A 13,190-nucleotide genomic window follows, 5' to 3' on the forward strand; every position below is an offset into this window, starting at 1 on the left:
TCTATTCAATCTTTTTCACGCGTCCTTCACCCCGAAAGACTATTTTGTCTCCTATTTTACACTGTATGCATACGTTAAGTACTTTCAGTATTGATGGAAAAGAGAATTGCTGATTGACTGACGTACGTTATGTGCAGTAGATGTAGTTTTGTTAATTAGATTTCAGTTTAACTTTTATGTTTTTCAGACTTTCTTGTCGTTTAGTTTGAAGTCCTTTTTGTTTTTGTACAGTTTGGGCAGTTTATAATGTGTCCATATATAAACATATAAATATAAACTAAAAAATATTATTAGTACAACAACAAAAACAAAATTCTTCTTTAAGTACGACTAAATTCTTCTTGGTTGGGAAAAGTGGGTTAAGTTAATTGCAAGCGTTAACTAGCTAATATTGATTAACCTATTAACCGGCTGAACTGTCTTAATTTTAAAGACGCCACAAAAACGATATGGTTTATTTAGTGTCTTGCAGCACCGTCCGCTGAAGACAAACATCGCGAAGAAAATTTTCCCACTACCTTGTGGTTCCATTACATTTGAACCCACGTACATTTGAACCCATGGCAATCGCACCTGCATACTATTGCACCTATGGAATTTTTTTTGTTTTACGGATATTTGAACCCATACTCACCCTAACCCATGGGTTTTAGCACCCGTATATATTTCAACCCGCGGATATACGCATGGGTTCAAATGTACGGTCACCCTACGTTGTACCACTAACTCATTGTATATATATAAGACCAATTGCTGTTTCTGTATTAAACGTATATTCCCGTATAGCCATCTACCTATCCTTAAAGACGTTTCTAAACACTCTACGTGGATAGACCGCGTAAAACTATCTATAGAAAATTGCCCTATAATAGCGCAAAGCCATAGTTCACGCTGCCCCAGGCAACAGTTATAATAAATTCAACCATTTCGACAAATCTAATGTATGTCATTTTTATATAATTATCTTTTTTTTTATCACGAATTGGCGGCCGCGATATATTTCTGTAGTATTGAATTAGAATGTCAAAAACTCCCACATTGATTTATAACGCATCATATCCTTTCTTTGTTCTGTGTAGGATTCACGTCTTGCAGTGCAAGCAGAAAACGAACGCTTCGGGACTTACCCTCGCTATACTAGATTTGTTACTATGATGTCATAATTTGGCCTTGTACTAACTTATCAATTATCGACATTTTTCTTTGTCGAATAATAAACTGTAACTTTGCAATGTACTGGCGATGTAATTAAAGACTTCACAAAAAATATTAATATCAGCATTTGCGCAAATCATATCGACCAATTTATCAATTTCTGCATATTTATTATGTCCTGGAGAAATTTAATTCAAAGTTTCGAGAAATATCTTGTTTCGTGAACAACTATGTCTGGTGTCGTTTGCAATTCTTCTATTGTAGAAACACCTGGAAACAAATTTATATAAATGAAGCATGTTATTCGTTAGTTGCAAAATGTAGCTTACTTTGTTTCACTTTTCGGCTGGTCTGTTAGAATTTATGGTGAGGTGTACATGATCGTGATTTTCACTCGCTATCTGGTAATTGAAATTTAGTGTGAATTTGATCTGTTTTAGTTACGGTATCACTTATTGCAAGTTGGTAATTTTGGCTGTTATTTGAAGTTTAGCATTGGAATCACTTTGGTTTTCTCAATAAAATTGTGAAAAACCACCAACTAATATCATGTTTTTGCATTAGGTTAAATGCCTCCAAAGCTCTTCAACGAAGTAAAACTGGAGTTGAAAAAGAAATCTTTTTCAATAGTGTTTAATTTAAGAAACAAGTTTTATTAAAAACGTTCAAACATGTAGTACATGCCGGAATAGCACCAATGTTGCATTATGTTATATTAGGTATAAAGACTACCAACTCACCAAGAAATTGCATGGTGTAGATAAATTCGTTTTTGAGAATTCCTAGAACATTCCTCACACCTTCTTCCCCCTGAAAGGTATTGTTTCGTTTTACTATTGTCATATCAACAAAATATTCTACATGTCTATTAGAATACTTTGCACTAATTTCAGGAAAAATTCACTTTTTGCAAATGTAATCTTACTCTAGTTTCCGAAAGGGATGATCCTAAAATAAAATCGGCCACATGTTTCACCATCGACCATCATATATAATAATAGCAAATTGGATAACTCTTGGTATGTTGGCTCTCTTGAAAATATATGTTAAATACAGAAATGATCTTGTTACATACTTTGCATGCCAGTCCCCAGATTATGGGTCTTCCAACAAAAACCGCTTTTGCTCCGAGAGCGATTGCTTTTGCTATGTCTGTTCCTTTACGGAATCCTCCGTCAAAATAAACATCAACTCTGCCATTCACGGCCTTCACTACTTCTGGAAGAACATCTATCTAAAATCGTGTTCAGTAAAAATGTTCAGTTTTAAACTTGAAATTCAAGTATTTACATAGAAGATGAAAATCATGGATATGGACATAAACTTACATGGACGTGATAACACAACAATCATTGGTATAATATGATCTTCTGCTTTATTAAAAAATGTATTCAGCGGCAGAAAATTCACAAATGAATGGGAATTAAAATCTTGCTTCGATTGGACTTTACGAAACAGATTTAGGTTTAAATTCTCTTCGCGAATGAAAAGACGTTAAAAGGAAAAATGATATGAACAACATGCGTTTCCTATTTTCTCTTTCATTGCTTATCGATCTTGTTCGGTAAATATGTTGATAAGTGTTTGTCTGTCTGTTAGACTATTTCGTATGCTACGTGATATCTCACGGAAGCGAGGTTGAATCTGCTCCAAATTTTCCATGATCATTCATCATATATCGAACCAGAAGCCTATTGATTTTGCATTGAAATATGTCGTATAGGCGAGATATTGATTAATTAGTGATGGGACACGCGATGTCGCTATGGAGTCAGAGAGATAGAATTGCCATTTCCGCTTAATATAAAAATAATGAAGTGTTCTTCAAAGAATGTTGGTAATCAATATTTTATCCATTTCTGATTTCCGTATTTGCAATACAAAGCCTAGAACGTAGAATCATAACAGTAGCCTACCTGTCAGAATTCCTTTAACCACTACAGGTAAGTCCGTAATTTCTTTCAACCAATCGATACTGTCCCATTCAACACTTCCATTTCATCCAGGATTGAAACGCAGCAAATGCCGACTGGTCAGGTTCCACAATCTTGGTCGATTGTTCAATATTTCTGCTTCTAAAGTGGCCAGAACATAATTTCACATAAACGAGTTTAAATGCTCAGTATCTAATTGTTGGCATTGCGATTCTGGGTCATTATCAGCGTGTGTGCAGTTTACAAATTTGTGTCGGCATGTTTCGAGAGCCTGACTTTTTGTGCTTGATTTTGTGCACTTTTTGTAAACTCAAATATTTTGATTTTAGGATAGTTTCTACGTTGTGAAACCTCGCTTGTGAACCAACGTTTCCCACTCCTTAAGAAATTCCTTTCAGTGAGGAATGTTAACCGTTTTTGACAAATAATTTTGGTATGTACTATCACTATGATATGTATTCACGAACACATAATAAACTGCACAAAACGGGCGTGCGACTTGCGCATAACTATAGCAAAGGATCCAATAAAAATGAAACAAATAAAGTAGTTTTATGTACAGGGATGGAGAAATAAAAAATTCCAAAATAGACGAAGAAAGAAATTTGACAAAAAGGTTGGGAAACACGGGAAACGTTCAACATGAAATAAGTTTTGAAGAGCCAAGAGTAAAATCCATTGATCCTGTCCGATTTAAGTGAAAATAAATGCAGAAATAAATCTTACCTAATGGATGTATCAAAGTTAAATGGTCTTCCGTCTTCGTATCTGTGGTCACGATTTCTAAAAACCGGTTCATCGATAGTTACAATAAATCCTTTGAATCCGTTTTGTTCAGCTCTTCTCACAAAATGCTCTGTTACGATACGATTCTATGAAATATTTGAATATCAATAAGCCAAATATTTGCAAATCTAGAATAGATAGAGACTTCATTTACACACATATGTATAGAAAATTTTTAACCGTCATCATTTAGGGTCTAAAGCAGTGGTTCCCAAACTTTTTGAGCCGCGCCTCATTTTTAGAATTAGTCAAGTCTCGCGACCAACCTCAAAAATAACTAGCTAGCAATAAGCTACAAATAACAGATAGTAAGGCGAAATTTTGTTTTATCCAACAAATACCTGTATATAAGGACCTCCAGAAATATGCGCACCAAGATGGCGCACAACCTGAACATAGTATGTGTGTACCGGTTAGGGTTCAGGTTGTGCGACATCTTGGTGTGCATACTTCTGGAGCACCGTAATAAAGAATTGTTAATGAGGGACGCGTTCCGCCGTTTGAGTACCACTGGTCTAAAGATTAGACAATCGGAATGTTGTAGTTTGATATTCACAACTATTTCTATTTCCAGTATTATGTCAAACGTCGAAAAATAATAGAATGAACTGATTTTCTATAACAGAGTTTTCTTTTTTAAGAATTTCGTGCTTATTCAGTCCGTCATTGATAAACTGTTGCTTGTATTAAGACGGGGTGTTCGCCGCGTATAAATTTTTTATTATCGCAGACTTCTAAATGTAAACACGTGTTTATTACTATTTATTTTTACAATTTACTTTTATCATACCAACCTTAGTTAATTGAAGTTGACACCATTTTATGCAGTTTGGCACCTCAGTTGCGATCTCTTCCATAGTTTTGTTACTCCATAAACTTACTGCCATTCCTACGCCAATTGATTCGGCGGCTGAATAAAAATCATTTTATATTGTGTTTTATTGTGTGTTATTAACTCAATCTAATGTTCGAGATATATAATATTGAAAGAAATATATGCTGCAGTCTATTTACCTCTTGCAGTACAAAATTCACCTTCTGGCGCACACAGACGATGAAATGCCGTTGGTGCAATACATATTGGAAAAGGTACTTTCGAACCAATTACTTCTGTCGCACAATTCACTCTGCTAACGTTCTTTAAATTCCTGGGTCGAAATCGCCATCTGTGTATAATATTGCATTTGAAATATTTTTCTCATTATTTTTTGATTCATTTATCCAACAACCATAACCTAGCAGTATTGGAGCAATACTTTTAAATAATGTTTGAGAAATATTATTTTCATGAATTCTCGAAGTTTGCTCTAAATTTGAATTCATAAGATATAACTTGTGCAAAATTCGAGATAGCGCACCAAGTTAGTAGCCGTGCAAAGTGTTATAAGAGCAAAACAACAATATCAACCCAGCACATCAAGTATTCAAGTAAAAACAGAAGTAATAGGCCAAAAAAAAAACGTCAAAATGTTATTCGCCATATTAAATCGTTAATTTCCCTTTTAAATGCTTCACAATTTTCTTTTATGGTTTCTCCTCCTACAGCTCCTGCAGCAAAGTAGCCCCAATCATGTTGCGATAACTTTTTTCGAGCCTCTCCCTCATAATCGCTTACTGATAGCAATAAATTATCCATGGACAGAAGGTTTAAACTCTTCGCCAGTAAACTAAAATTGTAAGCATGTAGGAAAAGCACACACATATATAAGGGATTTACTTGCAATTCAACTCATGAGTCGACAGAATCAAAGATTCCTGGAAACAATACAATTGATTGCTTGAATTGATTAAACCTTCTCGGTAGGATTCAAAATAGGTAACAAAAAATATCAATTGCGCGAAGTCTGGATCGTCACATACAAAATCTTTCTAATCTAAAATATACATCTTACTTCTGTCTACATTTAGAATTCAACACAACCCCTGCAATGGTTATTTGAATCAGTCGACAACTGAAATCGCTATCGCAATCGCTCAACTCATTTCGAGTCCAAATTGCAACAAAAGTCAAGTGCGATTTTTTTTATCACTGCCATTACCATATCTACTGGTGAGTTTGCGACACGTTCTAAACAAACACCGTTGTCGCCACATTGTATGTATACACTGATTCATTCAGGAAAACCATGCTTGAAGTATAAATCCAGGGAACTAACCACACTCGTTTTAACGAATGTCACACATGGCAGTGAGAAAATTCTCCAAACTAGCTGAGCTAGTTTAAGTACCAAGTTTATTGCATTGCCGTTAAAGCCTCCAATGACGTTTGAATCATGAAAGGTTCCTGTGGTTACATCTCTTGGTGATGCTCGGAGTCTTTCAAATAAATGAGCGTTTCTGTATATGCCAGACCGTCTCTGCGCACTTAAACATACTTATATATATCTGAATAAATTTTTAATCGACTCTCTGTGACACTTTCTATTCAATCTTTTTTTTTGTGTACTGTTTTTTTCACGCGTCCTTCACCCCGAAAGACTATTTTGTCTCCTATTTTACACTGTATGCATACGTCAAGTACTTTCAGTATTGATGGAAAAGAGAATTGCTGATTGACTGACGTACGTTATGTGCAGTAGATGTAGTTTTGTTAATTAGATTTCAGTTTAACTTTTATGTTTTTCAGACTTTCTTGTCGTTTAGTTTGAAGTCCTTTTTGTTTTTGTACAGTTTGGGCAGTTTATAATGTGTCCATATATAAACATATAAATATAAACTAAAAAATATTATTAGTACAACAACAAAAACAAAATTCTTCTTTAAGTACGACTAAATTCTTCTTGGTTGGGAAAAGTGGGTTAATTTAATTGCAAGCGTTAACTAGCTAATATTGATTAACCAATTAACCGGCTGAACTGTCTTAATTTTAAAGACGTCACAAAAACGATATGGTTTATTTAGTGTCTTGCAGCACCGTCCGCTGAAGACAAACATCGCGAAGAAAATTTTCCCACTACCTTGTGGTTCCATTACATTTGAACCCACGTACATTTGAACCCATGGCAATCGCACCTGCATACTATTGCACCTATGGAATTTTTTTTGTTTTACGGATATTTGAACCCATACTCACCCTAACCCATGGGTTTTAGCACCCGTATATATTTCAACCCGCGGATATACGCATGGGTTCAAATGTACGGTCACCCTACGTTGTACCACTAACTCATTGTATATATATAAGACCAATTGCTGTTTCTGTATTAAACGTATATTCCCGTATAGCCATCTACCTATCCTTAAAGACGTTTCTAAACACTCTACGTGGATAGACCGCGTAAAACTATCTATAGAAAATTGCCCTATAATAGCGCAAAGCCATAGTTCACGCTGCCCCAGGCAACAATTATAATAAATTCAACCATTTCGACAAATCTAATGTATGTCATTTTCATATAATTATCTTTTTTTTTATCACGAATTGGCGGCCGCGATATATTTCTGTAGTATTGAATTAGAATGTCAAAAACTCCCAAATTGATTTATAACGCATCATATCCTTACTTTGTTCTGTGTGGGATTCACGTCTTGCAGTGCAAGCAGAAAACGAACGCTTCGGGACTTACCCTCGCTATACTAGATTTGTCACTATGATGTCATAATTTGGCCTTGTACTAACCTATGAATTATCGACATTTTTCTTTGTCGCATAATAAACTGTAACTTTTCAATGTACTGGCGATGTAATTAAAGACTTCACAAAAAATATTAATATCAGCATTTGCGCAAATCATATCGACCAATTTATCAATTTCTGCATATTTATTATGTCCTCGAGAAATTTAATTCAAAGTTTCGAGAAATATCTTGTTTCGTGAACAACTATGTCTGGTGTCGTTTGCAATTCTTCTATTGTAGAAACACCTGGAAACAAATTTATATAAATGAAGCATGTTACTCGTTAGTCGCAAAATGTAGCTTACTTTGTTTCACTTTTCGGCTGGTCTGTTAGAATTTATGGTGAGGTGTACATGATCGTGATTTTCACTCGATATCTGGTAATTGAAATTTAGTGTGAATTTGATCTGTTTTAGTTACGGTATCACTTATTGCAAGTTGGTAATTTTGGCTTTTATTTGAAGTTTAGCATTGGAATCACTTTGGTTTTCTCAATAAAATTGTGAAAAACCACAAACTAATATCATGTTTTTGCATTAGGTTAAATGCCTCCAAAGCTCTTCAACGAAGTAAAACTGGAGTTGAAAAAGAAATCTTTTTCAATAGTGTTTAATTTAAGAAACAAGTTTTATTAAAAACGTTCAAACATATAGTACATACCGGAATAGCACCAATGTTGCATTATGTTATATTAGATATAAAGACTACCAACTCACCAAGAAATTGCATGGTGTAGATAAATTCGTTTTTGAGAATTTCTAGAACATTCCTCACACCTTCTTCCCCCTGAAAGGTATTGTTTCGTTTTACTATTGTCATACCAACAAAATATTCTACATGTCTATTAGAATACTTTGCACACTTTTTGCGAATGTAACCTTACTCTAGTTTCCGAAAGGGATGATTCTAAATAAAATCGGCCACATGTTTCACCATCGACCATCATATATAATAATAGCAAATTGGATAACTCTCGATATGTTGGCTCTCTTGAACATATATGTTAAATACAGAAATGATCTTGTTACATACTTTGCATGCCAGTCCCCAGATTATGGGTCTTCCAACAAAAACCGCTTTTGCTCCGAGAGCGATTGCTTTTGCTATGTCTGTTCCTTTACGGATTCCTCCGTCAAAATAAACATCAACTCTGCCATTCACGGCCTTCACTACTTCTGGAAGAACATCTATCTAAAATTGTGTTCAGTAAAAATGTTCAGTTTTAAACTTGAAATTCAAGTATTTACATAGAAGATGAAAATCATGGATATGGACATAAACTTACATGGACGTGATAACACAGCAATCATTGGTATAAAATGATTTTCTGCTTTATTAAAAAATGTATTCAGCGGCAGAAAATTCACAAATGGGAATAAAAATCTTGCTTCGATTGGACTTTACGAAACAGATTTAGGTTTAAATTCTCTTCGCGAATGAAAAGACGTTAAAAGGAAAAATGATATGAACAACATGCGTTTCCTATTTTCTCTTTCATTGCTTATCGATCTCGTTCGGTAAATATGTTGATAAGTGTTTGTCTGTCTGTTAGACTATTTCGTATGCTACGTGATATCTCACGGAAGCGAGGTTGAATTTTCTCCAAATTTCCCATGATCATTCATCATATATCGAACCAGAAGCCTATTGATTTTGCATTGAAATATGTCGTATAGGCGAGTTATTGATTAATTAGTGATGGGACACGCGGTGTCGCTATGGAGTCAGAGAGATAGAATCGAAACCGCAGTTTCTGTTCTGGAGGATCCCCTACCTTTTGACAAAAAAACGAAAACTTGAAAGATTAAAGATTAACACAAAGTTTGTAGTTGTCGGAATATGTTAAAACATTGTGGTAACTCTTAATACATGAATCCGTCGAAGCCAGAACAGAACAATATCTGATATTTCTAACCCTCTATAGAGTCTATATTCATGTATACTCACTGTCGCGAATGTACTATCCAATATTCGTCCGCCATGGTTTGATACAATGATTCCGTCAACCTTGTGTTCAACTGCCTTAATTGCCATTTCCGCTTAATATAAAAATAATGAAATGTTCTTCAAAGAATGTTTGTATTCAATGTTTTATCCATTTCTGGTTTCCGTATTTGCAATACAAAGCCTAGAACGTAGAATAACTTAAAATAGTTTAAAATTATAGCAATAGCTTACCTGTCAGAATTCCTTTAACCACTACAGGTAAGTCCGTAATTTCTTTCAACCAATCGATACTGTCCCATTCAACACTTCCATTCATCCAGGATTGAAACGCAGCAAATGCCGACTGGTCAGGTTCCACAATCTTGGTCGATTGTTCAATATTTCTGCTTCTAAAGTAGCCAGAACATAATTCCACTTAAACGAGTTTAAATGCTCAGTATCTAATTGATGGCATTGCGATTTTGGGTAATTATCAGCGTGTGTGCAGTTTACAAATTTGTGTCGTCATGTTTTGAGGGCCTGACTTTTTGTGCTCGATTTTGTGCACTTTTTGTAAACTCAAATATTTCGATTTTAGGATAGTTTCTACGTTGTGAAACCTCGCTTGTGAACCAACGTTTCCCACTCCTTAAGAAATTCCTTTCAGTGAGGAATGTTAACCGTTTTTGGAGAATAATTTTGGTATGTACTATCACTATGATATGTATTCACGAACACATAATAAACTACACAAAACGGGCGTACGACTTGCGCATAACTATAGCAAAGGATCCATTAAAAATGAAACAAATGAAGTAGTTTTATGTACAGGGATGGAGGAATGAAAAATTCCAAAATAGACGAAGAAAGAAATTTGACAAAAAGGTTGGGAAACACGGGAAACGTTCAACGTGAAATAAGTTTTGAAGAGCCAAGAGTAAAACCCATTGATCCTGTCCGATTTAAGTGAAAATAAAGGCAGAAATAAATCTTACCTAATGGATGTATCAAAGTTAAATAGTCTTCCGTCTTCGTATCTGTGGTCACGATTTCTAAAAACCGGTTCATCGATAGTTACAATAAATCCTTTGAATCCGTTTTGTTCAGCTCTTCTCACAAAATGCTCTGTTACGATACGATTCTATGAAATATTTGAATATCAATAAGCCAAATATTTGCAAATCTAGAATAGATAGAGACTTCATTTACACACATATGTATAGAAAATTTTTAACCGTCATCATTTAGGGTCTAAAGCAGTGGTTCCCAAACTTTTTGAGCCGCGCCTCATTTTTAGAATTTGTCAAGTCTCGCGACCAACCTCAAAAATAACTAGCTAGCAATAAGCTACAAATAACAGATAGTAAGGCGAAATTTTGTTTTATCCAACAAATACCTGTATAAAGGGACCTCCAGAAATATGCGCACCAAGATGGCGCACAACCTGAACATAGTATGTGTGTACCGGTTGGGGTTCAGGTTGTGCGACATCTTGGTGTGCATACTTCTGGAGCACCGTAATAAAGAATTGTTAATGAGGGACGCGTTCCGCCGTTTGAGTACCACTGGTCTGAAGATTAGACAATCGGAATGTTGTAGTTTGAAATTCACAACTATTTCTATTTCCAGTATTATGTCAAACGTCGAAAAATAATAGAATGAACTGATTTTCTATAACAGAGTTTTCTTTTTTAAGAATTTCGTGCTTATTCAGTCCGTCATTGATAAACTGTTGCTTGTATTAAGACGGGGTGTTCGCCGCGTATAAATTTTTTATTATCGCAGACTTCTAAATGTAAACACGTGTTTATTACTATTTATTTTTACAATTTACTTTTTTCATACCAACCTTAGTAAATTGAAGTTGACACCATTTTATGCAGTTTGGCACCTCAGTTGCGATTTCTTCCATAGTTTTGTTACTCCATAAACTTACTGCCATTCCTACGCCAATTGATTCGGCGGCTGAATAAAAATCATTTTATATTGTGTTTTATTGTGTGTTATTAACTCAATCTAATGTTCGAGATATATAATATTGAAAGAAATATATGCTGCAGTCTATTTACCTCTTGCAGTACAAAATTCACCTTCTGGCGCACACAGACGATGAAATGCCGTTGGTGCAATACATATTGGAAAAGGTATTTTCGAACCAATTACTTCTGTCGCACAATTCACTCTGCTAACGTTCTTTAAATTCCTGGGTCGAAATCGCCATCTGTGTATAATATTGCATTTGAAATATTTTTCCCATTATTTTTTGATTCATTTATCCAACAACCATAACCCAGCAGTATTGAAGCAATACTTTTAAATAATGTTTGAGAAATATTATTTTCATGAATTCTTGAAGTTTGCTCTAAATTTGAATTCAAAAGATATAACTTGTGCAAAATTCGAGATAGCGCACCAAGTTAGTAGCCGTGTCAAGTGTTATAAGAGCAAAACAACGATATCAACCCAGCACATCAAGTATTCAAGTAAAAACAGAAGTAATAGGCCAAAAAAAAACGTCAAAATGTTATTCGCCATATTAAATCGTTAATTTCCCTTTTAAATGCTTCACAATTTTCTTTTATAGTTTCTCCTCCTACAGCTCCTGCAGCAAAGTAGCCCCAACCATGTTGCGATAACTTTTTTCGAGCCTCTCCCTCATAATCGCTACTGATAGCAATAAATTATCCATGGACAGAAGGTTTAAACTCTTCGCCAGTAAACTAAAATTGTAAGCATGTAGGAAAAGCACACACATATATAAGGGATTTATTTGCAATTCAACTCATGAGTCGACAGAATCAAAGATTCCCGGAAACAATACAATTGATTGCTTGAATTGATTAAACCTTCTCGGTAGGATTCAAAATAGGTAACAAAAAATATCAATTGCGCGAAATCTGGATCGTCACATACAAAATCTTTCTAATCTAAAATATACATCTTACTTCTGTCTACATTTAGAATTCAACACAACCCCTGCAATGGTTATTTGAATCAGTCGACAACTGAAATCGCTATCGCAATCGCGCAACTCATTTCGAGTCCAAATTGCAACAAAAGTCAAGTGCGATTTTTTTTATCACTGCCATTACCATATCTACTGGTGAGTTTGCGACACGTTCTAAACAAACACCGTTGTCGCCACATTGTATGTATACACTGATTCATTCAGGAAAACCATGCTTGAAGTATAAATCCAGGGAACTAACCACACTCGTTTTAACGAATGTCACACATGGCAGTGAGAAAATTCTCCAAACTAGCTGAGCTAGTTTAAGTACCAAGTTTATTGCATTGCCGTTAAAGCCTCCAATGACGTTTGAATCATGAAAGGTTCCTGTGGTTACATCTCTTGGTGATGCTCGGAGTCTTTCAAATAAATGAGCGTTTCTGTATATGCCAGACCGTCTCTGCGCACTTAAACATACTTATATATATCTGAATAAATTTTTATTCGACTCTCTGTGACACTTTCTATTCAATCTTTTTTTCGTGTACTGTTTTTTTCACGCGTCCTTCACCCCGAAAGACTATTTTGTCTCCTATTTTACACTGTATGCATACGGTACTTTCAGTATTGATGGAAAAGAGAATTGCTGATTGACTGACGTACGTTATGTGCCGTAGATGTAGTTTTGTTAATTAGATTTCAGTTTAACTTTTATGTTTTTCAGACTTTCTTGTCGTTTAGTTTGAAGTCCTTTTTGTTTTTGTACAGTTTGGGCAGTTTATAATGTGTCCATATATAAACATATAAATATAAACTAAAAA

General features: G+C 34.9%; 2 protein-coding genes across 2 annotated transcripts; both read right to left on the minus strand.

Annotated features, from left to right (window-relative positions):
- Positions 1-1,029: 1,029 nt before the first annotated feature.
- Positions 1,030-5,579, minus strand: LOC120336357 (2-Hydroxyacid oxidase 1-like). The gene is made up of 8 exons (XM_078112039.1): positions 5,375-5,579; positions 4,890-5,041; positions 4,670-4,785; positions 3,816-3,961; positions 3,072-3,230; positions 2,231-2,389; positions 1,896-1,965; positions 1,030-1,425 (listed from the first exon to the last, which is right to left on the minus strand). Exons 1-5 carry the CDS (start codon positions 5,575-5,577, stop codon positions 3,140-3,142), a joined length of 708 nt encoding a protein of 235 aa, XP_077968165.1. The 5' UTR covers positions 5,578-5,579; the 3' UTR covers positions 1,030-1,425; positions 1,896-1,965; positions 2,231-2,389; positions 3,072-3,139.
- Positions 5,580-7,473: 1,894 nt separating this feature from the next.
- Positions 7,474-11,660, minus strand: LOC144422160 (2-Hydroxyacid oxidase 1-like). The gene is made up of 8 exons (XM_078112040.1): positions 11,489-11,660; positions 11,269-11,384; positions 10,415-10,560; positions 9,672-9,829; positions 9,441-9,532; positions 8,526-8,684; positions 8,210-8,279; positions 7,474-7,739 (listed from the first exon to the last, which is right to left on the minus strand). Exons 2-8 carry the CDS (start codon positions 11,359-11,361, stop codon positions 7,663-7,665), a joined length of 795 nt encoding a protein of 264 aa, XP_077968166.1. The 5' UTR covers positions 11,362-11,384; positions 11,489-11,660; the 3' UTR covers positions 7,474-7,662.
- Between the last annotated feature and the right edge of the window lie 1,530 nt (positions 11,661-13,190).

This window comes from Styela clava, chromosome 4 (genome assembly GCF_964204865.1).
Source record: "Styela clava chromosome 4, kaStyClav1.hap1.2, whole genome shotgun sequence".
NCBI lineage: Eukaryota > Metazoa > Chordata > Ascidiacea > Stolidobranchia > Styelidae > Styela > Styela clava.

Coding starts and splice junctions, on each gene's coding strand:
- LOC120336357 (XM_078112039.1), bottom strand. CDS start 5,577: ATGTGTGTGCTTTTCCTACATGCTTACAATTTTAGTTTACTGGCGAAG. Junction 4,786..4,889: donor TGAATTTTGTACTGCAAGAG/GTAAATAGACTG, acceptor ATTTTTATTCAG/CCGCCGAATCAATTGGCGTA. Junction 3,231..3,815: donor AACTTTGATACATCCATTAG/GTAAGATTTATT, acceptor TGGCCACTTTAG/AAGCAGAAATATTGAACAAT.
- LOC144422160 (XM_078112040.1), bottom strand. CDS start 11,361: ATGGCAGTAAGTTTATGGAGTAACAAAACTATGGAAGAAATCGCAACT. Junction 9,830..10,414: donor AACTTTGATACATCCATTAG/GTAAGATTTATT, acceptor TGGCTACTTTAG/AAGCAGAAATATTGAACAAT. Junction 7,740..8,209: donor CTACACCATGCAATTTCTTG/GTGAGTTGGTAG, acceptor ATTTGTTTCCAG/GTGTTTCTACAATAGAAGAA.